This window comes from Epinephelus lanceolatus, chromosome 22, assembly GCF_041903045.1.
Source record: "Epinephelus lanceolatus isolate andai-2023 chromosome 22, ASM4190304v1, whole genome shotgun sequence".
Lineage (NCBI taxonomy): Eukaryota > Metazoa > Chordata > Actinopteri > Perciformes > Serranidae > Epinephelus > Epinephelus lanceolatus.
In genome coordinates, this window is record NC_135755.1 from 13,726,214 (window position 1) to 13,749,994 (window position 23,781).

Genomic DNA, 23,781 nt, shown 5'->3' on the forward strand with positions numbered 1-23,781 from the left:
CTGAGATTGTGGTGCTTCAAAAAATACATTTGATAAACTCAACAGTAATGTCTCTGTCTAGAAATCATGACCTGGTTACTCAAGATAATCCACAAACCTTGTTGAGAGCAGTTTCATGCAGGAACTATTTTCTCTTTACTGAACGACACCAGCCATCTGTAACGTGCAGAAGGAAGTGTGCATTCATTGTTAGCTCACCTGGCTCAACTGAGCTAGCTAACGTTAGAGCTCAGCTAAGGAGGGCGCCATTCATGTTTGCATCTAACACTGTCACGAGCATGAGCCTCTAATCTATCAAAGGACACACTGGGCAGTTGGAGGTGGAACGAGGGGGGATGTCATTCCCCTTGTATGCGAAATGACCAAAATGTTTCCCCCTTGTTAACCTGCCTCCCACACTATTCTGTCCTGACACAGACCTTTAGCCAATGGTTGAGTTACTCTATCATTTTCATGCTAGCTGGGCCTGAAGTTGGACTGGAAGAAGCGTAAAGCAGCCTGCTTCACAAGGGACTCCTGGGCGGAGGAATACCTGGACTTACTAAACATGGAACGGGCAAAAACTTGTGGATGGTATCAATGGAACCGTTCCTTACTGTCCCCATGTTCGGTCCCCCCTCTGTTGGGGTACCTAGCACACAGATCTGGTACTAAAAGGTGGAGCTGTGAACACTGCAGTCTGATTGGTCAGTAGAGGACGGTCACTCTGCTCAGGGCTGAGTTGTGGCTGGTTTTGAGGCTCATGTAACCACTGTTCATACCGTGGAGAGTTTTATTAGTAAACTGTAACTATAAAATGAAAGGATGTTTTGCTGCCTCTCACAGCAGCTGGAGTCTGAGAAAAATAACTTAATTCACTGGGCCGACTGCCGGCGACGAATATATGAGTTGATGACGTCACCCCACCTTAAATTTCACTGTAATAACATTGACCATTACTCTACTTTTTATATGACATACAGTTTTAACAATGAGTGGATCTTCAAGCGTTTATATATATTAATTTTGGCCAGGTTATGTTAGCTGTAGTGTTGTGTCGTTCAAACGAATCTGTTGGGTGAATGTACTGAACTGAATCACTTCCCGAACTGATTCGTTCATTTCTCAGTTCAGCTGAACTCAGCAGCGAGTGTGCAGGCCGGGAGCGGAACTGCCGATTTGGTCCGTGCGAACGATGAATCACTCGCAAGTCGCGAGGCAGCCAGGGTGCAGGGAGGGACTGCCTACCACGTGACGAATCACTCGGTGAACGAATCACTCTGTGAACGACGTAACCCCGATCCCTGAGTGATTCAAATCATTTCTTCTCAGGGATACACTTTCATAGGGACTGTTTTCTCCAAGCTAACGGCTAATGTAGCCAGGAGTCAAGCCACATGAACACAATCACACACCTCCCCATTGTTTTAATAGACTTCGTTTCCAGATAAACAAACTTAAAACGTTAGGCTGGCCAGTAATGAGGCTCACCAGCGCACTGAACGATTCGGTGACCGAATCTTTTGAACAAATCTTAATAATGAACTGATTCTAGTGATTCAGTAACATCTAAAGAACTGCTTTTCCCATCTCTAGTTAACTGTATATATTGTAATCCTCACTCGGAGAAAAAAAACAAAACAAAACATCATGGAGCGTTGTTCCTGTGGGCTCCAGCAACACTAAATCCCAGAGCTTGCCTGAGAAGGACTAACGGCACAAAATGGCCATTTTTAAATATCTCATGGAGAGAGACTCTCACTGCAGAAAATGTCAGCGTGCAGCCTCATTCTGTGGACATAAACAAGGCGCAGACTTGCATCTGTGTCACAGATAATTTGAAAATACAGTGAGCGCTAGATGGAGCAGTGAGTGACAACAACCCTGCTCACATTTAAGAGAACTGTTTGCGGTGCAAAGGTTAGGGTTAAAGTACCACGTCCCAAGGTGGTTCCAAAGGTATCATACTGAAAGTGTTTGGTGGAAACGGGGCTTTACATATGCAACATGAATGTCAAAAAAATTCTACTGTTGATGATGACCTCTCTATAGCGGACCATGAGGAAAGAAAAGAGTCCTTACATGGATCTGGTGAAAATAACACTGCTTCAGTCATCCATGCACAAGTGATTATATCTTGCTGATCTTAGTTTAAGAGGTCAAATCTCCTTAATTCATGATTTTAGTGAGTATTTTTGACCTCCTTATCTGTTTGCACATGACTTCACCTTTCATGACTTAGCATTTGGAGAGACTATTTATACCCTGGAAGTTACTTCAGATCAAATTCTGTGTTATCTGTATCAGCAAATATGTGAATGAGGTGGAGGCAAAATAAAGCAAAGCATGCAGGAGGAAGAGTGTGTGTGTATGTGGGATGGGTGAGAGGCAGCAAATGAGGGAAGGAGGGAGGGTGAGGGAGAGCAGGCGTGTCCACTCACTCACCATGCTCCAGGGATTAGCTATTTAAAGTCCAGTCTCTCCGTGCCACAGAAACCTTTCCGTGCTGCCAAGGAGGACGCAACAGGACGCACAGTTGAGGACGTGCAGAACCGGGGAGAGGACAAACATTTAAATGAGGGGAGCGATAAGAGAGCATATGAAGTGAGGACAGCAGCTGGGGATTATCAATTTATACTCTGAGTCTACAAGTTTATTTCACCAGGTAGGTCATTTAAAAGACTATTTAACCTGTTTAAATCTCAGTGAAATGTATTTATGAGACTGCTTGCTGCTGGATAGATATAATACATTCAGCTCTTATCAGCAGTGTAAGGGTTGCTGTTTTGCTTTTTGGAGCAGGAGGTGTGTCAGTGGGAGGGCTCCTGATCATAAGGAAGCCACTCTTGTATGCTGAGAGCATTTTACGGGCCACTCTAAGTAGAAAAACAACTTGTCAAACTTTATACTGCACGCCTGAACACACCACACATTATTCTCTTTGACTGTCAGCACACTGTTTGGGTTGAATAACGGCATTTATGAGCAAGTTAAACCTTAAAAATTGCATCATCTTCAGGCTTCACTTCACACTTAAATAAGCAGATAAGGAATGTTTCCACCTCTGACGCTTCAAATATGCAAAGAGGCCTCCGGTTAATAGTTTAATCAGGGAGACTGAAGAGATGAGTGATGCGTAGTGCTCCAGATGAAAGCTCAGATTAGCCTGTCTGGCAGAGCTGTTCATTCAACCTTCGGCATGCACGCGCACAGCTCTTGCACGCGCATCTAAAAGTAGCATGTGAGACTGTAAACTTAAGTTTTTTTAATATGTTAAACATGGCAAAACTGTAGTGATGGAAGACGTGTTTAGTTTCTTATATATCACAGTGTATTCTCAACTGCAAGTTAGGGACTGTACTCAAATTATCACAGGGGGTCGGAAATGGGGGCGGGTATTGTAAATTTTATTTTGACAAAGCATAAGATTTTGGGGGGGAGTAGAGAAGGGTCTTTTTATATTTTCTGCAGAAAATATTGGCGCAGTACGTTTCTGCGAGCCACAGGTATGTTACATTTTAAGTTTCATTCGTGTCATATCAACGTTTCTACAGCGGTGTCGTTCAGTTATAAGAGGACAGTGTGCAATGACATGCAAATGCTAATTTCCGTCTGTAGTCCTACACGTAACAAGTAGACGCAATAAATAAGAATAAAATTCAAGGTGCAAGGCTAGCTTGTAAAGTGACCGGGTTACCAGTGCAGGTGCCTTACGTAATAAAAACAGTAAGTACACACTGTACGATACAGAATACAACGTGAAATGCACAATAACTATCTTATAAAATGAAGCAGATTACCGGTGCTGATGCCGTATATAAGCAAAAAAACAAAACAGTGAGCGAACATTGCATGGTTGAAATACAATATGAGGTACAATTACTATATGTTTCAGTGAGCAAGTTAACATCGGGATCTAGTACGTGAGCTGACTTTGTCGTCGGGAGGTGGCTGCCAAGCTGCAGACCACGGTTCGAGACCAACAAACAACAAAAACGGTTGTTTGTAGTGAGTCATCACTGCGTTTCTAGAGGCTTTTTAGACACTAAACTCTGCTGTTTTTTAGCGACCTGTTGCTGTGTTTCCGACAGCGACAGTGCCATGAAAAGTGGTTGTTTTGTACCGAGATGTTGCTGCGTTTTCTGCGGGGATTGTGCGACCAAAAGTGAGTACTTTAAGTCCGAACTGGATTTTTTCTTAACCATAACCAAGTGTTTTTTGTGCCTAAAGCTAACCACATGCTAACTACGGCACTGTTGAAATGTAAAGAAACGTTAACTTTCAACCTATCCGCAACATAAAAACGTAAAAAGTTAACATATCCGTGGTTTACAGAAATGCTAGCATTGATTCTGCCAATTGGTCCTAAATTTATAATCTTATTCAGCCTTCCACTTCCTTTGCGATATAGCTAATAGCATAAAAAGTTACATCAAAAAGAAACTGTTCTGGGTTTTATTAATACGTACGACGGTGGCACACATTAGAAGTTTCATGAACATATTAACGTTTCAAAAGAGGTACACAATTAAAAAGATTATAGCTATTAAAAATGTGCGTGTTTGGAGTGGGCCGATTGCGTAGCCTCTGGTATTGCTACTTGCAGCTTTCTCAAGAGACGCCCATCCGAACAACACTCTACCGCACTTGCTTGGATCTGGGACTAAAAGCGTTCATTCCAAACGTTACATGACTGATGCTTGAAATGCTTGGGATTGCTACAGTGTGACATCTCCAGTCTCTCTACCTTCATCTGTTCTTGAATGCACTGTAGCTACCGAAGAGGCACAAGCTGTGCCCAGCACGCCATTTGGCGCGGTAACATTGTATAATTAGTCCACTACACAGTTGGTGTATACTAATAAATACGTCCCGTAGATCTCAAGAGCTTGCACTTGTCACTGCACTTTCTTGACCCCTGGTAGAGTTGCAGCAATACCGTGATATAAAAATTGACGATTATCATACCGTGTCCATTTGCTTATGTACGATATTAACAAAAATTGCAACTTGATGGAGAATCTCAACTTTCTCACTTCCTTTGAGGCTCATTCTGACTGATAATGATAATTCTGGAATACTGTGATACCGTGACTCTGCGGCATTTTTTGAGGCGGTTATCGCACCTTGAAAATCTCATACCGTGGCAACCCTACTTCCCAATGTTCGGCAATGCACTCGCCAAGAGTAAAGTTGATCGGATAAACAGTTGACAAGACAATCGAAGAGACTCCTTCGATTTTAGTTTGATTTTGACCTGTTGTGGCGGACTGTCCTGCAGTATTTTATTAAGAGAACATTATCAACTCCAGCAATTTCTGAAGTGAATGACAAGGTTCAGCCCCCCTTACAACCCCAAGAACTTTCACACGGTCCCTAAACGTCTTTCAAGTGCCCTAAAAGTGTGTTTAAGCAGTGTATTTGAGTGATGCACTGACAGTATTGCCATTATTTGACGTGTCTGCTGAATGAAAGCTCCACAGAAACATGTTAAAAGCTGCTTTATCCACTGGCTGTGATGAATATGAGGGAAAGAGGATTGTGTGCAGCTATTAATGGACACACACACTTGTGCAGGTATACGTGTAGAGAGTGGTGTGTGCGTCATGCAGCCTGGCAGGGCTGTGTGAGGCTTTGTGCTGTGGGCAGTGACACAAGACTGCACCCCGGAGACTGAGCGGAGAAAGGGGGGAGCTCAGTGGAAATGTGGAGCTGTGGGAAGATTGTTATCTGGTTACTGTACGCATGTGTGCTCTGCTGCTCACTTTAACACTGTTTACACAGCAGATAAGGGTCCGAGTGTGGAGTGGTGGGGTGGTTTGCAGAGAGAGGAGCTTGACTCATGTTTAGAAGTGGAGAATATGTAAAGATGACGCTTTAAGCTCCCTGTGAAAGCACACATGCACTGACATGCACTCCGAATTATGAAAACCTCAAACCAACAGCCACTTGCTAATGTTTCTCTGGAACGATTTCGCAATTTTCAGCTCCATCAGTCAGCCACCACTGATTGAGCAAGTAAAACCGCATTATTCAGGTGCTGCTCACATCGGCTGCCTGCAGGCTGCAGCTTTCAGAGACAAACATGAGGAGAAAAAGAGGTCGCGGCCAAATTCTCACTCAGATCTTCACTCAGTGCCTTCCCCCCTTTCTGTTCCTTCTACCTTTCCTTTCTCCTCCTCCTCTCTGTGGCCAGTGTGGGTACAGTCTCTGTGCTCTCTGACTGTGTTTGCCATCTGAGGTTGTTTTTCTCCTCCAGGCTCCGAGGCTGCTGCCAGACCCCACAGCCAATCATGATCTGGGCCCAGAATTCCTCACCACTGACCAGAGCCTGAATATTGTGTGTGTGGAGCTCGTTTCTATGAGAGAACACTGTTAGCGTGCCAAATTATTAATACAAAAAGAATTTATAGCATAGGTGGGGAAAATCACGGTCACTCGGTGCTGCCTCTGCTCTCTTTGCCTCACAATGTGCGCTATACTGTGAGCTCTCGTTTCACAGGCAGAGCCCCTAAATTGACCGAACCATAATGGGTTCACTGTCTGTAAACGGGGTTGGGTTTCACACACACACACCTGCGTGAAAATGAGAGGGGAGGTGCGTTAGCTGGTTAAGAAATGGAGGGAAAAGAAGAGCTTTTTTTCTGCATGAATTTAACCCCAACAGAGAGTCTGTCTTTCACTTTGTTGACAGGACTCTCAGCTCTGTGTCACTGTGCGTATGTGTGAGCTGTCACGTCTCAAACTGGGAGTCGAGCAGCACGAGGAATCAGCGCTAAACACTGAGAGAGAAGAAAACAGGATTAGGATGTCAGCTGATCACTGCTCTCCAGTTTGTTGCAATCACAGTTCACTGTTTGTCATCAGAGACCAGAATCTGTGTGATTAATGAACAGTGGTGCTCAGAGCTTTATCTCACTGGGAGTTGTCTTCGGGTATCTTTGTCATTGTTTTGCATCTCTCTGTGGCTGATAGGAGTGTTTGTGGTCGTTTTGCAAAGCCTGTTAGTCAGTCTGCATTTATCTGTGGTCGTTTCAGTGACTCTCTGAGGTCATCTGTTTGTAGCCAGTTCTGTATTTCTATGTGGTTGTTTTGGCTCCTGTAAGTTGTTTTGCATCACTCATCTCACATTTAGAGGCCCTTTGTAGCCGTTTCTGGTATCTTTGTAGTTGTTTTGAGTCTCTTTGTGAACTCAATTTGTGTACGTTTTGCATCTTTTTATGGCCATTTTGCATCTCTTTGCAGTTGTTTGGATCTTTTGCAGTTGTTTGGCATCTCTTTGTAGGTGTTTTGCAATTCTTCGTGGTTGATTTCAATGGATTTGTGGTCTTTTTGCATCTCTTTGTTGTCGTTTAGAGGCTTTTGTAGCCATATTTGGTGTCCTCGTAGGTGTTTTGGGTATCGTTCTAGTTATTTTGTGTCTTTTTGTAGTTGTTTGCATCTCCTCATGGTCTGTAGTCGTATCCGTTTGTTGTCTTTTCGCATGTATTTTTAGATGTTTTACATATTTTTGTAGTTGTTTGGCATCTTTAGTAGTTGTTTTGAATCATCTTGTGGTCTTCAAACAAATCCTGTTAGTCATTTTGCATCTTTTGTAGTTTTTGGCATCTCTTTGTGGTTGTTTTGCAATTCTTTATGGTTGATTTGAATTGATTTGTGGTCTTATTGCATCTCTTTGTTGTCCTTTACAGTCTTTTTGTAGCCATATTTGGTGTCCTTATAGTTGTTTCGCATCCCTTACAGATAATTTTGCATCTCTTCGTGGCTGTTTTGCATCTCTCCGTGGTTGTTCGTGTTTGTTGTTGTTTCGCATTTCTTTGTAAATGTTTTGCATCTATTTGCAATCATTTCGCATCTCTTTGTAGTTGTTTATGTAGTTGTTTTCCATCTTGTTGTGGTTGTTTTGTGCCTTTGTTGTCATTTTTTATCTCTTTGTAGTTGTTTGCATCTCTTCGAGGGTGTTTTGCATCTCTATAGTTGTTCGTATCTGTTTGTTGCTGTTTCGCATTTCTTTGTTAATGTTTTGCATCTCTTTGTAATCATTTTGCGTCTCTTTGCATCCCGTAGTAGTTGTTTTCTATCTCTTTGTGGCTGTTTTGCATCTCTTTGTAGTCGTTTTGAATCTCTTTGTAGCTGATTTGCGTCTCTTTGTAGTCGTTTTGAATCTCTTTGTAGTTGTTTGCATATCTTCGAGGGTGTTTTGCATCTCTATAGTTGTTTGTATCTGTTGCTGTTTCACATTTCTTTGTTAATGTTTTGCATCTCTTTGTAATCATTTTGCATCTCTTTGTAGTTGTTTTGCATCCCTTAGTAGTTGTTTTTGTAGTTGTTTTCTATCTCTTTGTGGCTGTTTTGCATCTCTTTGTAGTCGTTTTGAATCTCTTTGTAGTAGTTTTGAATCTCTTTGTAGCTGTTTTGCGTCTCTTTGTAGCTGTTTTGCGTCTCTTTGTAGTTGTTTTGAATCTCTTTGTAGTTGTTTTGTGTCTCTTCCTGGTGATTTTAATGTCTCTATAGTTGATTTATTGTCTTTGTTGTCGTCTCTTTTCAGTAATTTTGCATGTTTTTTGTGGTCGTTTTGCATCTCCATCTAATTGTTTTGCGTCTCTTTGTAGTTTTTTTGTGACTATTTGTGGTTGTTTTGCATTTTTTTGTGGTTGTATTGTAACTCTGTGGTTGTCTTGCCACTGCCTGCTGATGTGTGACCATGTAAAGGTTATACATAAAGTTCGGTAACTTGCAGCAGAGACACTGAAGCTACGCAACTCTTCTTTTACCTCAAAGAACAATTATGATAGAAACAGCTGAGATCCATCACTTCCCTCTGCTCCATTTCACCTGACCCATTTCTTAACCCGATGAGACTAAAATAAATACCCCTTTTTTCACTCTAAGTAAACACTGCTCAGTGCTGGCATGTGGCCCTGACTTTATCTTATCACTCAGAGGTGCCACAGATACTGCAGAGGACAGCCCTCTACAGTGAATTTCACTGATGTGTTGCTCAATAACTCAGATCTACAGTACCTGCAGCGTTAGATCAAAGATCAGGAGCGTAATTCAGGGTCCAGAAACGCCTCAGTGGAGAACACTATTGCGGGCGAGAGCAGAAAGTTCTTTTCTGTTTTTTTAAGTTTTTTTAATTCTTAAAATGAAAACAATGGTTGAAATATGCACCTGTCCGCCTGTTAGTCATAACATCGACCTCTATGTAACCTGGAGAGGGTTTAATAACTCCTCTGGCGGCCGTAGCCCATTGACATGCTTTTCCAGGATTAGGCGGCGTAGAGGATGATGCTGGCGTTGTAAATACTGACTTGATTGGCTAGTTGCTGGGACACTGTGCCGTTCGGTCACATTGTCAGCTTATGTTAGGATATCATGTCGCTGAAGTGCAGGGTCATAATTCCATTAAACTGCGACCTGGTGATGAGACAAGGAGCTGTCAGCAGGCACTCGGACACACTGGAACTGTGATAATGCAGCTTAATGGAAGCTTAGAGAAGTGAGCATCCTGGAAAACGTTGTTTAACAAACATTTAACGTCATGTTTGAGAGGAAGCTGTAGTTTAGGATGGTTTTACCTCTGTTTTGTCAGTTTCAAAGGGAAACCTCGGCATTAAAACGACTGTAATTTCAGTTTTTGGTTCATATTTTTGCTGATTTTTATGTCTCTGTTCCCTCCTCTCTCTTTATAGACATCTGTGCCATGGGTGTGAAGATGCTGCAGTGTTTTCCTTTCTACAGACGCTGCAAAGAGCGGTGCAAGAGCAGGCAGTGCCCTCCCGCGGCAGGTGAGGAGCAGCTACAGACTGAATAAATAGCCATTTCATGACGAAACGCTCTGATAAAGCCTGACTTTCTATCTCTCTCTTCCTCAGTTCCCATTGAGGAGATGAAGCCCCGTCTGTGCTCAACGACATCCTCGGGCAGCGAAAGTGAAGGAGCAGGAAGCCTGAGTCGGGGCTCCCAGATATACTTCTCCACCAAGGCCAGGCTGTCTTTTAGACACCAGCTGGACAGCAACATCAACGCAGTGGACGCCACCTACTGAGGAGGACGAAGGGCTGCAGAGGAGATAAATGGACTCCTGTGTATAAAAGTTTCCCGTTGCCCATTCATGCTTGGACGCTGCGGTGCGGACTGTTAGCTGAGCGAGTGCATCTATCGCCACCTTTAGATGTGATCAACAATAGTTGTGCACGACCACTTGTTTACAGAATTCACAACCAAAATGTGCATTACTTTTTTTTTTATTGTTTCTTTTTTTATTTCTTTTTTTTGACTACCTTTGTGGAAAAAAAAGCAGATTTTTGAATTTGTTGTTGAGTTTCGGTTTCACAAAGCAGGATGAGGGAGTTCACCGTTCAAGTATCAGGTTTCTCACACCTTCTTAAACATCAAATTCACTTTTCAAGGTCTTTCCAGGCCCAATTTCCTCAAATTCAAGGACCCTACATGGCGTTTACCTCAACCACTCATACACGCATGTGACTGTCACACTTTCTCCGGCCATGACCTAAAAAAGTCCAGTCAAAATTTGTGATCATGAACTACTACTCTCTCTCAAGCCAGAAACCAGAGAAGGAAGTCTCAAACTTGTGATGTCATAGGGATAAAGTCTGGAGATGCTTCATAGACAATGAATAGGAGACTGATTTTGTGGCGTTCTCAGTTCTGGAACAGCAAATGTCGCCATATGCTCAGAACATTCTCAAGGGTGCTCTCAGCGTCATCTAGAACAGTGGTTCCCAACTGGTGGGTCATGGCCCATTCTGAATGGACCACTACTTGACAGAGACAGCAAACTAGCGCGAAGACACGTCCAAACTTAAGTATGACATCGAATATATTATATTGTGGGACCTCGAACTAATGACAAATGAGAAATTTGGACCCTGTGGATGGACCAGTTGGGAACAACTGATCTAGAACATCCTTCCCAATTGTCTATGTCCGAAATTTCGTACTAACATGATATTTAGTAGGCCGAACCAGTATGTGAGCTTCTTTTAGCATGGTACGAAACCTTAGTATGTGGACTGCATACTACTTCCTGTTAAATATAACAATATGTTAACACTGCACGCTACACCAGCATAAATATCCTACAATGCAATGTTAAAGACAACAGCGTTCGTCTGAAAGAGACAGACTTGACGGGAGAAACTTTGACCCATGCTTACAAACATTTTGGGGACAGGAAATTTCCGACGCAGATGTTGAGGTGGAAGCCTGATTGTAGAAACTGTCAATTATTTTTTTGGGCACGCCACTTTTGGCTTTTATCCATACGTACATTCAATGTTTTAGAGCTGAGGTAGGTACAGATCACCATGGTTACGCATCTCCAACCTGCAAGTTGGTTCTCAGGAAGCAAGTAATTACAGCTTGGTGGTATTTATTTACACAAAAGTATGTTGAACGAGAGTATACATGTTGGGTGTGTAGTGCACATTGTGCTATTTCAGATGCAGTGAATGTCTGTGAGGCAGCTCCAGACTTATGACATCACAAATTAGAGATTTTGCACTCCATGTTGCATTACGTTGACTGATATTTTTGGACTGTCTCAGACCATTGGATTATGGTGCATTAATTTTAAAAATGGATGTGATTATCTGTCAAGTAAAAATAAGAAAAAATAAGCACCTATATTTCTATTCTTGTATAAATTATATAAATTTAAGCACTTTCAATGACCCTCGTTTATTAATGTCTACTTTAAAACACTTTTAAGGCCTTGTTTTTTCTTCAAATTCACAAACTTTCAAGGACCAGTGGGATCCCTGAAGTATAATGGTGAATGTCTTCATCCAGACCTCATGAAAATCATGTTTCTAACCCGACTGTTGAAGTTTCTCATATCCAGAACATTTTTATTTTCTGATCCTGCTGTTGTGAAAGGACAATGAAAGGAAACAGAGGACGCTCAGCAGCTGTTCCTCTTTTTGCCTCTAGTTAGTTCCTCTTCTGAGAGCGTTCAGTAAACTGAGCTGCACAGCAAGACGTATTTCTCTTAGGTATTGTGTCAGTCATGTTTGGCTTCAGCTCACTCTGGCTAACTATTTTTCTCTCATATTTTTGTAATTAAAAAAAAAACTCCTGGTTGCATTTGATATTGAAATGTATTTACTTTCTTTCTTTTTTTTTTAATAACAAACCTTGAGGATGAACATGGTTCTGTATTTGCCGACGATGAACACTTGTGAATGTTAAGTGCTGATGATCCCAAGTGACTGTGAAAACCTGCTGGAATTTCAAAATTCAATGTTCGTCCTTTGATGCAAAAATCATTACCACGTCCTCAAATCTACAGTATGTCAAAAGAAAAGTATCTTTATTCTTTACTAACAAAATAACAACTAAAAAATGTACATTTAAAAACGTCTCCTGTGTTTTTGTTGTTGGTGAATGTGAAGTTTCGCAGCATGAAATGTGATGATTACACACAGTGATGTACAGAAAGCATTGCTCCAAAAGTGACTGACATCATTTTTAACGTCGCAACAACGTTTATTTAAGAAATTAGTTCACTGGTATAAAAAAACAAAAACAGTCTATAGACAAACTCCAAACCTGTGACCTCATCACTGCATGTTTTTGGGTTTGGAGATGACGCCGTCGGGGTAGCGACTCTTAAATCGAGCCACGACGTCAGGATCCAGGAGATGAATGCCATCCAGCTGGTTTCCAAGAGTTACCCTACACACGGAGAAGGAAAAAGATCAGTCATTCAGGACATGTAAATAAATACGTAGAGGAGTTGGTCTTGAAACAAAAGCGAGACGGTGTGTTACCAGTTGGGCTGGACGTTGTGGGGTCGACCGAAGAGCTCGATCTTCCTGGTGCCGGGTGAGAGTCTCTCGATCATGCCGTAGATCTCGTCTGGTTTGTGACTGGTGGAGCGGACCTGGAAAAGAGCATTTCAGATGAAGAGATGGAGTATATATAATATCTGAGACAACCTTTTTCAAGCACAATAGTTTACCTCAGCTACAATGACGTCACAGTCCAAACCTCTGTTGAATCCCTGAGGGTTCCCCTTTACACCCACCTGAAGAAAACAAATTGTTGTTTCACATGTTAGACGGTTGTCCGACACGCCTTTGCAGGCACGCTGACAAAGAATGAGCCTGTAGCAGCTCAGCACCTTGCTTCAAAACATCCTATAGCTAATGAGTGGCCTTTTAAACTCCCAAAAATGAATGAACAAAGAGAAGAAACTCCTGGAGGCAAGATATGTAATAAGACAAACATACCAGACAGTGCTCCTTCCCGTGGTTCAGCCAATGGCCCGTCCTTCCTGTGCGGATGATTCTCTGAAGCTGGTTCGTTTTCACCCAAATGATTTCATCCACTCGATCATAGCTGACAGATGAAAGTAATACATAAAAATAAGAGCAGCAAGTATTTTAGAAATCAAATGGTGCCCTACAAACTGATGACTTGATGGAAAGACTCACCCCCAGAGACTGAGACACTCTCTGCCCAGCTCCATGGCCCTGTGAGAAGAGACGTTGGGCAGATGATGAGTTTGACACAACTGTATCTGAATGTGCAGAACGAGGACCCTGCCTGCTCTTAGAAATGTATTCCAACCTGCATAAAAATGTCTCTGGACTAAGTATTGTTAGATATCATGAATCCCACTAGTACTGCTTAAATGGTAAGTTCAGTAATTTTCAACCTGGTTCCTATTTCCCATCTTTTTGTGTCTATATGTCTGATGGGAGCGACAGTTTTTGAAACCGGTCCAGTATTGAGCGAGAGTGGTGGGGCCACTCGGGGCAATCCAATGTGCACCGTGAATTTATGTGCACTAGAGGTGCTTGTTTTTGTCACTGATAGGCTCAGATTGTTGTCTGACAACATTATGGAAAGGATCCCTACAGAGATAGACTGTTTTGTTAAAGAGCAAAAGAGCAAGATCCTTTTCGTTTAAGCAGAAACAGCCCTGAAATCACTATTGTCAAACTCACCAGACTCCACTTAGAAAAACAGTAATTTTAGAGTGTATAGAGCCAGCATATTTTAACATCTAACTGGGTGAATTAAAGGTTTATTTCAACCAAACCAGAGTTGCTGATTGGTGGAAGAGTGGAAAGATGAACCAAGATGATTTTGTGAGCTTTATTTTGTTTCTGTCTACTTTTAATCAAGTGTGTTTCACAAAGACAAATTTGATGATTATTTAAATGCAGTCTGGTGGGTTTGGTGATGGTGATTTTGGGACTGTTTCTGGTTAAACAAAAATCTATCTCTGTAGGGATCTTTTTCAAAAAAAAAATTCACACACCTAAAGTAACAATCTGAGCCTGTCAGTGGCAAAACAAACACTTTTAGTAGATGTAAATTGATGGCGTGAACATAACAGCACAGTGGTTATGCTGTCTGCTTCGCTGCTGCCAGCTTAGCACTCTCTCTCAACACTGGACCAATTTCTAAAATTGTTGTTACCATTAGTCACTTAGACACAAAAACATGGGAAAATAGGGTCCAGGTTGAAAAACACCACCGTTACTCTTTAATTTAAACTGAGTAAGCCTAAAAAGTTCGAGAAAGTTCGAAAAAGTTCGAGTAAGCCTAAAAAGTTCGAGTAAGTTCGAGTAAGCTCGAACTTTTTAGGGGGGAAAACTTGAAGGAGGGCACTAAAGTGCAGCTCGTCTGTGAGGCTGTCACTTCAAAATAAAAGAGAGTAAAAATTCAAGTATTTTTTTACTTTTCAAATGTATTATTCAGATTTTGATCTTTGGTTCCAGATACATTTACTGTAGACGTCTGTATTTTGTTTAGGGTTGTTTGAAAGCAATCAGCGACCATTAAACTCCAGGAACCAGGTAAGTCAGTGTTTAGTTGAAGGACATCTTGACATTGTAGGAAATGGAGTCACAAAAGGATACATGGCTGTTGACCTGTTAAAATCTATCCTGTTGTGAGATGGTCTAATGACGTACTAGGCTTCCCAGCAATATCACAGCTGGATGTGCATTCAATAGCCTTTCTGAACACACAAAAAACAAACCTCGAAACAGAGAACCGTTCACTTGCCAAACCAGACTGTTGTAGTTACCTGCCGGTGACCCAGAGGAAGAGGAAGCCGTCATCTTGCAGGATGGGGATGTTGAGTTTTCTCATCTCGTCATCAGTCAGCGTACCATAGGGCAGCTCCATGTGGATGTCCCACGGAGGGTCGGCCATCACCACAGCAAACTTACCGAGGATGGACACGTCCAAGTAGCGGATATCACAGCAGATCCACTGCAGGGAAAAACACAACCTCTGTCACTCTCATAACCTGCCAAAATATTCCTACCCATCTCTCTTTAGCGCTCCTCTCTCCTCCTCACCTGCGAGGGGAACAGTTTGCCCACGTTGCTGTCGGCATCCCCTGCACAGAGGCCGAGCTCCGTGGTCCCGGCCTGGGGCCCCAGCAGGCTCCCCTCGGCCTCTGGAGGGCTGTCGATCTCATAGTGGACGTATTTGCAGGTGTCCATGTGGAAGCAGGTGTTGAGGAAGGAGCAGTCGCCGAGGCTCTCGTCTGTGTGCTTGTTGATGATGCGACTGAACGAGAAAATGTGTCACAGAGTAAACATTTTAATGAGATGTCATTTTATTTTAAACAAAAAGGATCTTTCTCTTTTAAACAAAGGTCTATCTCTATAGGGATTCTTTTGCATAATGTTGTCAGACCATCATTAGAATGAGGACAACCTCCACTATTACATATATGTGAGATGAAAAACCTGAAAAAGACACATTATGTCTTTAAATTTGATTAAAATGAAACAGCTGTTGCAGCAGTGAGGCCTTTCTAAGTTTGAAATGTAGACCTATATTTACATTAAAACCAGAACTTTGTGATACCGTAGTGTTTCTGATCGTAGTAGTATTCTATTACCTTGAGTATAGTGACCCCTTCAGGCCAAAGCAAGTATTTTTCTTCTTTAAAGAATGTTTTAGGGCATTTTATACCTTTATTTGATGGTTATTTGCAGAAAAGATGACAGGAAAAGAGGGGAAATACAAATGAGGAATGAGATGCAACAATATTCTGCAAACAAGGCCCAGTGCAGTTCATAGTTGGAGCCCCCAGTGTCTTGTTTAAAGTTTAAAAAGACTAAAGAAAGATCTTGTGTGTGGTGACATGAATACAGACAAGAAAAAAGTATGCAGAGGAACACAGACCGGAAGTGTAACTTGGTGCATGGCTGTGGCGTGTCACCGGAGCGTATACACTCCTCTTTGGTCCCGTGGTCGCAGAACTCTTGGACCTGAGCTCGGCCGCGAGACCGGAACTTTTCCACGATGGACTGCTCCTTAGCTGTGCTGGCATTAAGCAGCTCCAGAATCTCTCGGCTCACCTGGGAACATTAAAATAACACCACATCTGTACTCACACCTCCAAATTATCCTGCTTCTTCTTTGCGTGGATGAAAATGTAACTGGTTCTGAGATATTAGTCGATCTCCTCGACCTTCCTACCTTCTTGCTCTGCTGCTCTTTAGTGGACTGTTGGTTCAGGAGGCTCTCGATCTCCATGTCCAAATGGGATGACTGGCTTTTACTACTCCTGCCCTTCTTGTCAGCCCCGCTCCCTGATGCCGAAGGCCCCGCCAGCTGAGTGGAGGAAGCCGGCGTCAGAGAGGTGAAGGACGAGTGCGGAGGAGAGGCAGAGCTCTGAAGTGAGGGCGGGAAGCCTGGAGCTCTTTTGTGGTGTGTTGGATCTTCTGCTTTTCTCTTGACTCCGGCCCGTTGGGCTCCAGCCCCGGTCCCGGTCATGGCCCATAGTTTTGTGTGGTCCACTGCTACCACGACCGAAGGGGAGGAAGTGGTAGAAGAAGAGGCTGATGTGGGCTGCCGCACTTCGATGAGTTCCTGAGCAGAGAATTTGAGCAGCAGACTCTGGATGCACCCATGACTGACAGCTGTTTCAGACTGTTACAAACAGAAAGAAAACGTTTTTATGTGACACAGCCAAGCTCAGCATTACATATTTTAACTTGCTCCATATGCCACAAGTGTTTCCGTGCTTAGACACCACGACGAAGACTCACACTGAGTTCATTTGTGATGGCGAGGGAGTCTGTTGGCAGCGACAGACTCAGATCAGACAGATACGCCAGCAGCCTCTTCTCTAGCTCCGGGTCTGGTGGTTTTTCCGTCTCCTCCTGTGAGGGGAGCGGAGCTGACGGAGCCGGGCTGTCACTCCTGGCTGTGGAACCCTCCGTGCTGCTTCCACCGTCTGAGCGAGAGGAGAGAACAGAGTTAACACCCTCGTTTGGAAAAAGGTTTTTAAGCTTAAAAAATGAATTAGTGTCGTCAATGTTTTGCATAACTTAACAGTCAGACACTCTGCGTCGTTTTCAATCATTACACTTATACTTCACCCCCACAGTTACTATTTATATATCAATTATTCAGGCAGTGTTACCTTGAATTGCTGATGAAGACTTTGTTTTTATTTGGATGTGAGGTTTTGCTCAGAGAAAGACGAGCCCAAAAACTACAGATAATGGAAGTATCGGTAAAAGGTCTCCCCTTTGAAAACAACTTAAATGAAGGGGAGATTCTCCGTCTAGCTGCATTTTTCCCAATATCGTAGATAAGCAAATTACAGGGTATATTATATGACGGTACACCTTGAAACCGGTATATCATGATATCGATATAATATCAATATATTGTCCAGCTCTACTCGATTAATAAAAGACACAACCACCAGTTTAATCGATACTTGAAATGATCAGTTTATGTACAGCCCTGTCGTTACACATTATAACTATCAAACATCAAGAAAAATAATTAAACTTTTGAGGAATTCGCCACAAAAACAAACTGTTATCTTATCTTGTTTTGTCTCAAACATGGTTTCCTTTGGAGCAGCGTTAGTAGCCACTTATATGATAAAACAATACTTGTGCTGCAGCCAATTAATCATTTAACTTCTTAACAAAAGGTTTAAAGTTTGACAGCAAAACATTTGCAGCTAAGAGCAGATTTAAAGACACCACTGTGACTTCAGGAGACAACTGGCGATATCTTATAGACTCTATATTTGACTTATTAATTGGTTAAATACGCAATGGATTATTCAATAACAAACACAGTGGTTATTTGGTGCCCTGCTGGTACCCGCTCTCCGGTGTGAACGTACCCGCGGACAGTTGTGCGGGGTCCTTCCGCCGCCGCTGCAGCCTCTCCCGCAGTGAGTCCAGCTGCTTCTTGTGCGCCTGGATGTTGCTCCATGTGTCCGACATGACGAGCTCGGGTCACCGCCAACACAACACCGACACCGGGCACACTGTACACTGTTTAGACAACAGTTGAACACTGTCCGCCTTGTTTGGGAGCGAAAGATGTATGGTCCGTGACGTTAAAGCGTCCGACGGGCATCTTGAGTGAGAAACGTTCCGGCTGACTGGTGCTATAGTCAACGAAGAATCCTAATTGTTATATTATTTAAAATAAGTATGGTAGTTTTATCACCCTGTGCTGAAAGATGAATTTTAGCGACTCAATTAAAAATGTATTTGTTCGTTTGTGAAGCGGTTCTCTGTCGGAGTCATTTAAAGTACGGACGAATCAAACTTCCGGCGTCCAGAAATTAAAAGCCTGTTTCCTCTGAGCTAAAACTACTTCTATCCGCGCTGTTTCCGTAAATAAATTATTTCTGCCATCATATTAACATTACAGCTTTATATTTAACACTCTTTTCGCAGCTTTGGTGCATTTTGCGTCACCGCCGCGGCTGCTTTTACTCCGCTGCTGCTGCTGTGAGCTAACTTAACGCAAAGATGGCGGAGGACGAGAAGAGTGGGGAGTCTGTGAAAGAGAAAGACGAGCTGCAAATTCTCAAGGTGTGTATTCCTAATTATATCACGCTAATATTTAAACCCACCAAGTGTGTGAGCCGTCATGTTTTGTAGACTTCTCATGAGGTCATGCTTTGCCTCTTAGTTTACTCGCGGGACATCTGAACGACTCGTTACTATAACAACTGACATGCTAACACACCTTTAGTTTCCAGCCTTTTAGCCCTTTAGCTTAATTTCTGTTGCTGTGTCAGATCTATGGAGTCAATGCTTTTTATTCTATGGGTAGAATACCTTCAAATAATTATAGTTACACCATTAAACCGTTAGATACATGACTCTGCATACATGCTGAGCTTGCATGTATCCACTTCTTGCTGAGTCACTACATTATCATTGATGCACCGTGTGCAGGTGCACGGTCTCACACCTTAATCTTCTTTATCAATAACCTTACACAGTTTTAGACACCATTAGCACAAATGCAGGTGCACATACTGACATGATTTGTACCCAAAGGCTGTATTTAGTTTGATAAATCTGTTCTGATCGGTTTAAAGTCTTGAAATCTTGCAGGGACATAATTTGGGCAAGTATCTAAACAGTATTAGTGTTGTGAAAATATAGATTTCTGAATATTTGAACTGGTTTCGATGCTCAGTGTCTTATTTTTAATGTCTACTACAGTCATTCTGTTGTTCTCAGCTGTTGAGTCAATAAAATACGTTGTCATGTTATATTTAACCTTTATAAATTTTGTCAAAATTTCCCTGTGGTATCGAAAACAGTATCACATATCAATATTTTTCAAGGTGTTGCATATTTTTCATATCCAATTTCTTATGACTTCATAGATGCTGTGCTCCTTGCAGTTTCTGAAATGCAGCCAGTTACTTATCATACTATATTTAGCCTTTGGGCACATGGGGCTGAGCAGCAGTGCCAGGCGCCTTAAAGACTAAATATAGTATGTACGATAAGAAAAATTCATTATACAGCCACACAGTTCTGACTGATTTTTAAAAATTCCTTCACCACTTTAACCAGTAATAGACTTGGTAAAAGGACCTGCACTTGTATGGTGCATTTCTAGTCTTCCAACCATTTAAAGCACTTTTACATACACGTCACACTCACCCATTCACACACACATTCATATACTGGTGACTGAGGCAACTGTACAAAGTGCCACCTGCTACTCAGTATGAGCATTCACACGCACTCACACACCAATGGCAACATTTGGGGCAGTTCAACATGCAGACTAGAGGAGCTGGATGACTTGCTCCTCCTCCTGAGCCACAGCCACTGTTGCGCTTCCATAAAGCTGGAGAAAATCATGACAACAGAGACTCTGACATCTTGATTTTTAGTTCCAATTGTGGGTCAAACACCTACAACACTGCATCCTACAATTCCCATCATGCAACGTAACAGGTTCTTTCACAAAGCCCCTCCGTCTATCATCCTTGTGATGACTAAATGTGGAAAATCTGAAACATTGCAAGTATCACAAGATTTTTAGAGTCAGTTTTTACAGTTTTTAGTTCTTAGTTTCTGATATTTATTTTGTCAGACATGCTTGTTCTCATTTTTATAATGGTTGGTGGGCTGTAAAAACACGATGGACAAAGATTTAAATACATCCCAAGACTTGGTTTTATCCTTGTCGCCCTGATAAAGCCTGATATGATGTATTTTGTTGTGTTAAAAACAAACAAGATCACAAAAAATGAACATATCACCATTGGTGCTTCTCGAATGGCACAAGAATGATTTAGCTGTGAGAAATGTGCCTTTGTTCTATTTTTAAATCTGTTTAAAATTCATGAAGTTGTCTTTTTCTAACATCTACTCCTCCTCCTTCTCCATCACAGGAGCTCGTGGATGACCTGTATAATTTCAGAGATTGCTATTTCGAGACTCACAGTGTGGAGGAAGCCGGGAGGAAACAAAGCGATGTCGCGCAGGAGATCGAAAAGACACTCAAGAAGCTGGAAGAGAAAGAAGGTGAGCGCTACGTTCACACATCAGCGCTACAGTTTTTAATATACAGAATATAATCGACACTTACTGTATCTCTGCGATTACAATATCCCGCAGATCTCTTCAGACACAAAGCAGAGTTTCTGCTGCAGAAGGGCAGGTGTCTCAACGTGGCTCCGGACTTCAGTGCCGTAGCAGAAGAGTGCCTTTCACGCGCCGTGAAGCTGGAGCCCGGCCTGGTGGAGGGCTGGAACACGCTGGGGGAGCAGTACTGGAAAAAAGGAGACCTGACTGGTGCCAAGAACTGCTTCACTGGAGCCTTGCAACAGGTACAGTAAGGACAGAGAGAGAGGGAGATGTTGTTAACTCAGGGAAGCACGCTAAGTTTCACGTATAAACTCACCTTGTCCTGTGCCTCATCTTCCACCTCTGTAGAGCAAGAACAAAGTGTCTCTACGCAACCTGTCCATGGTGCTGAGACAGCTGCCGACAGCGGACAGCAACGCACAAGGCAAGCAGGTGCTGGAGAGTGTGGACATGGCCCGGCAAGCTATCCAGCTGGACGTTGCAGACGGAACGTCCTGGTGTGAGTAGGGCGTCTGGGTACTTAAAGAGCAGAGAAGAAGAGTTAGAGGAAATTATGTGCAATTCTAAAATTGTATTTTCTGTTTTGTTTTTACAGATATCCTGGGAAATGCCTATGTATCCCTGTTTTTCAGCTGTGGACAGAATCCACAGTTGTCTCAACAAGCTCTAAGTGCCTACGCACAGTCTGTGAGTCCTGAGCTTTGAGCATGTTCATTCTGATCTATCCACACGACCTTCACTAATGTTTCACCCCTCTTTTTTTACATTTGTAGGAGAAAGTGGACAGGACCGCCTCTTGTTACCCGGAGCTGCATTTCAACCGAGCCACTCTGTTCCAGTATGAGGAGATGTACGGGTCTGCGCTGGGCGGCTACAGCCGAGCCGCGGCGCTCGACCCCGGTTGGGAGGAGCCTCCGGAGAGAGAGAAGCAGCTGTTGGAGTATCTGGGGAAAGTCAAAGAACTCATAGAGAACAAGGTAGGGAGGAAAATGGCAAACACAAGTTCCTAGAGCTGCAGGTGACGACTTTAAATGTCTTGTTTTGTCAGATCAGCAGTTCAAAACCTAAAGATATTTAAGCTACGTTCACACTGTACAATGAAATGAAAGAAGCTGAAGGACATTACATTATTAGGAAAAATAAATATATGCCATATTTACACCGTAACTTGTTTAACTGAGAGAAAGATGTCCTCAGAAGTATCTGTCAGCTTTGAGTCTGTTGGCTTACATTGACACATTGTGATCAAGCTGACAAAAAGATTTCATTTTCACCACAAGGTGGCAGCAAAGCACATCCATATCTCCTGTTTTGCTCCTAACCTTCAGTCTCTCCATCTCCTCAGGGGAAGGTGAAGGCGCGCCGATTGAGGACGATGCTCTCTAACCTCAGCACGTCATCCTTGGGTCCCTGCTCCTCCCCTCAGTTCCGTTCCCCGACAGGCCGCGTCGGCAGCCTGGAGCCTCGAACTCTGTCCTCCCTCACACACGGTCACAACGCCGGGGTGGCCGCCCTGGGAAAGGTGGTGTTCAGCCTGGCCTCTGAGGGTCGCATGGCCTTGTGAGTACAGCATAAAATCTCACGTGTCCACTCGCTGCTTCCTTCAGTACTGGCAAGTTCTGCACTCTCGTAGCGATGCTGTAAAATCTTGCTCTCTTCTTCCTCCAGCACGTTTGGCATGGTGGACAGCGAGGAGACGTGTATAGTGGTGATGGTGTACAACACAGCGGACAGCTGGGGCGTCTTGATAGGAGACACTGTAGTCATTCCCGAGCCTCAGGTCAAACGAAATAGTATAACGCATAAAGATCAGGTCAGTGTTTGTTCATGTGTGCAGTTCGAAATGTACAAAATAATGTCTCTCTACATGGTCTGACTGACGTTTCCTCTCTCTGGCAGTCGTTTGACTTCAGGAGTATACGAGTAGACTCTCCTCTGCTCCTCATCGTCAACGGCAAGAAACAAAACATCCAAAGTCAGATTGCTGTCTCAGTCAGCTACAAGCCGCAGAGCGAATGAGCTGAACAAGCGAGAGGAAGTGCAGCAACAGGACCAAGTCTTTCTGGGTTTTTAAGAAGCGTTTGAAAATATGGATGTGTGACGTTTCCAAAGTTTGTGCCTGTTTTATGATTTGTTTTGTACATAGAGGTCACCTTGTTACTTTGTCTTTAGATAGACTCTTTGTTTATATTTATAAATAATTCTTTTTTTGTATTCTGTTGTTGCAGAGACAACACGGACCTCTTTTTTTGTAAATGAACGAACTTGTGATGACAACAATGTGATGTCAGAATTGTGACTTAAGTTTACCCCGAAATATAAAATCCTTTCATCCTAAACGCTGTTTGAGTGGTGTCTAAAAACAGTAGATCGCAAAGTAGGGTCACAGGGCCACCACGTGTCCCCAAAACTGTTGTTTGAAATGCATGAAAAAAATCCACACATTGTTATTTGGCTCCTGTTATTATAAATGCAACATTTCGGTCAGATAGACGTCATCAGTCATTAACGAGGCTACTTTTCCACTCTTTACTTTGGTGGCAGAAATAGTCTGGTGTAACTTTAAAGTGTTTCATGTGACATATTTGTCATCATCAAACTAAATAGTAAAAAATACTCCATACTAAGGTCACATATAGCCCAGTGATACCTACACGTAATTTAAGTTTCGGCCGACAATGAATTTTCGGATAGTATTTTCAGTGTTTCTACATTTTCCGTTATACGAGTATCGTTTACGTCCCACGCCACTGACATTTTACTGTCTCGCAGTCAAAGACACTTCGGTATCTCAATTTCTATGAAGTAGCCTGCTTCTTAATTCCCGCTCGTAATTACACACCTGCCTCTTTCACTTGAACGTGCTCGAGACTGGATAGGAAAACCCAGAGCTGACTGAACTAGTTGATAACCAGCT

General features: G+C 42.7%; 3 protein-coding genes across 3 annotated transcripts; 2 read left to right on the plus strand and 1 right to left on the minus strand.

Moving 5' to 3' along the window:
* Positions 1–2,450: 2,450 nt before the first annotated feature.
* On the plus strand, positions 2,451–12,363 carry LOC144459672 (uncharacterized protein C17orf114). The gene is made up of 3 exons (XM_078164105.1): positions 2,451–2,644; positions 9,675–9,770; positions 9,858–12,363. The coding sequence occupies exons 2-3, from the start codon at positions 9,686–9,688 to the stop codon at positions 10,028–10,030; spliced, it is 258 nt and encodes an 85-aa protein (XP_078020231.1). The 5' UTR covers positions 2,451–2,644; positions 9,675–9,685; the 3' UTR covers positions 10,031–12,363.
* Positions 12,364–12,471: 108 nt separating this feature from the next.
* On the minus strand, positions 12,472–18,367 carry mettl3 (methyltransferase like 3). Its single transcript, XM_033609961.2, has 11 exons — positions 18,134–18,367; positions 17,034–17,221; positions 16,462–16,914; positions 16,165–16,340; positions 15,327–15,540; positions 15,050–15,237; positions 13,443–13,481; positions 13,239–13,347; positions 12,968–13,033; positions 12,777–12,889; positions 12,472–12,681 (listed from the first exon to the last, which is right to left on the minus strand). Exons 1-11 carry the CDS (start codon positions 18,234–18,236, stop codon positions 12,567–12,569), a joined length of 1,764 nt encoding a protein of 587 aa, XP_033465852.1. The 5' UTR covers positions 18,237–18,367; the 3' UTR covers positions 12,472–12,566.
* Positions 18,368–18,630: 263 nt separating this feature from the next.
* Positions 18,631–23,203, plus strand: ttc5 (tetratricopeptide repeat domain 5). The gene is made up of 9 exons (XM_033652001.2): positions 18,631–18,836; positions 20,669–20,801; positions 20,895–21,106; positions 21,213–21,363; positions 21,460–21,551; positions 21,638–21,841; positions 22,210–22,424; positions 22,533–22,677; positions 22,764–23,203. The coding sequence occupies exons 1-9, from the start codon at positions 18,774–18,776 to the stop codon at positions 22,881–22,883; spliced, it is 1,335 nt and encodes a 444-aa protein (XP_033507892.1). The 5' UTR covers positions 18,631–18,773; the 3' UTR covers positions 22,884–23,203.
* Positions 23,204–23,781: the final 578 nt, after the last annotated feature.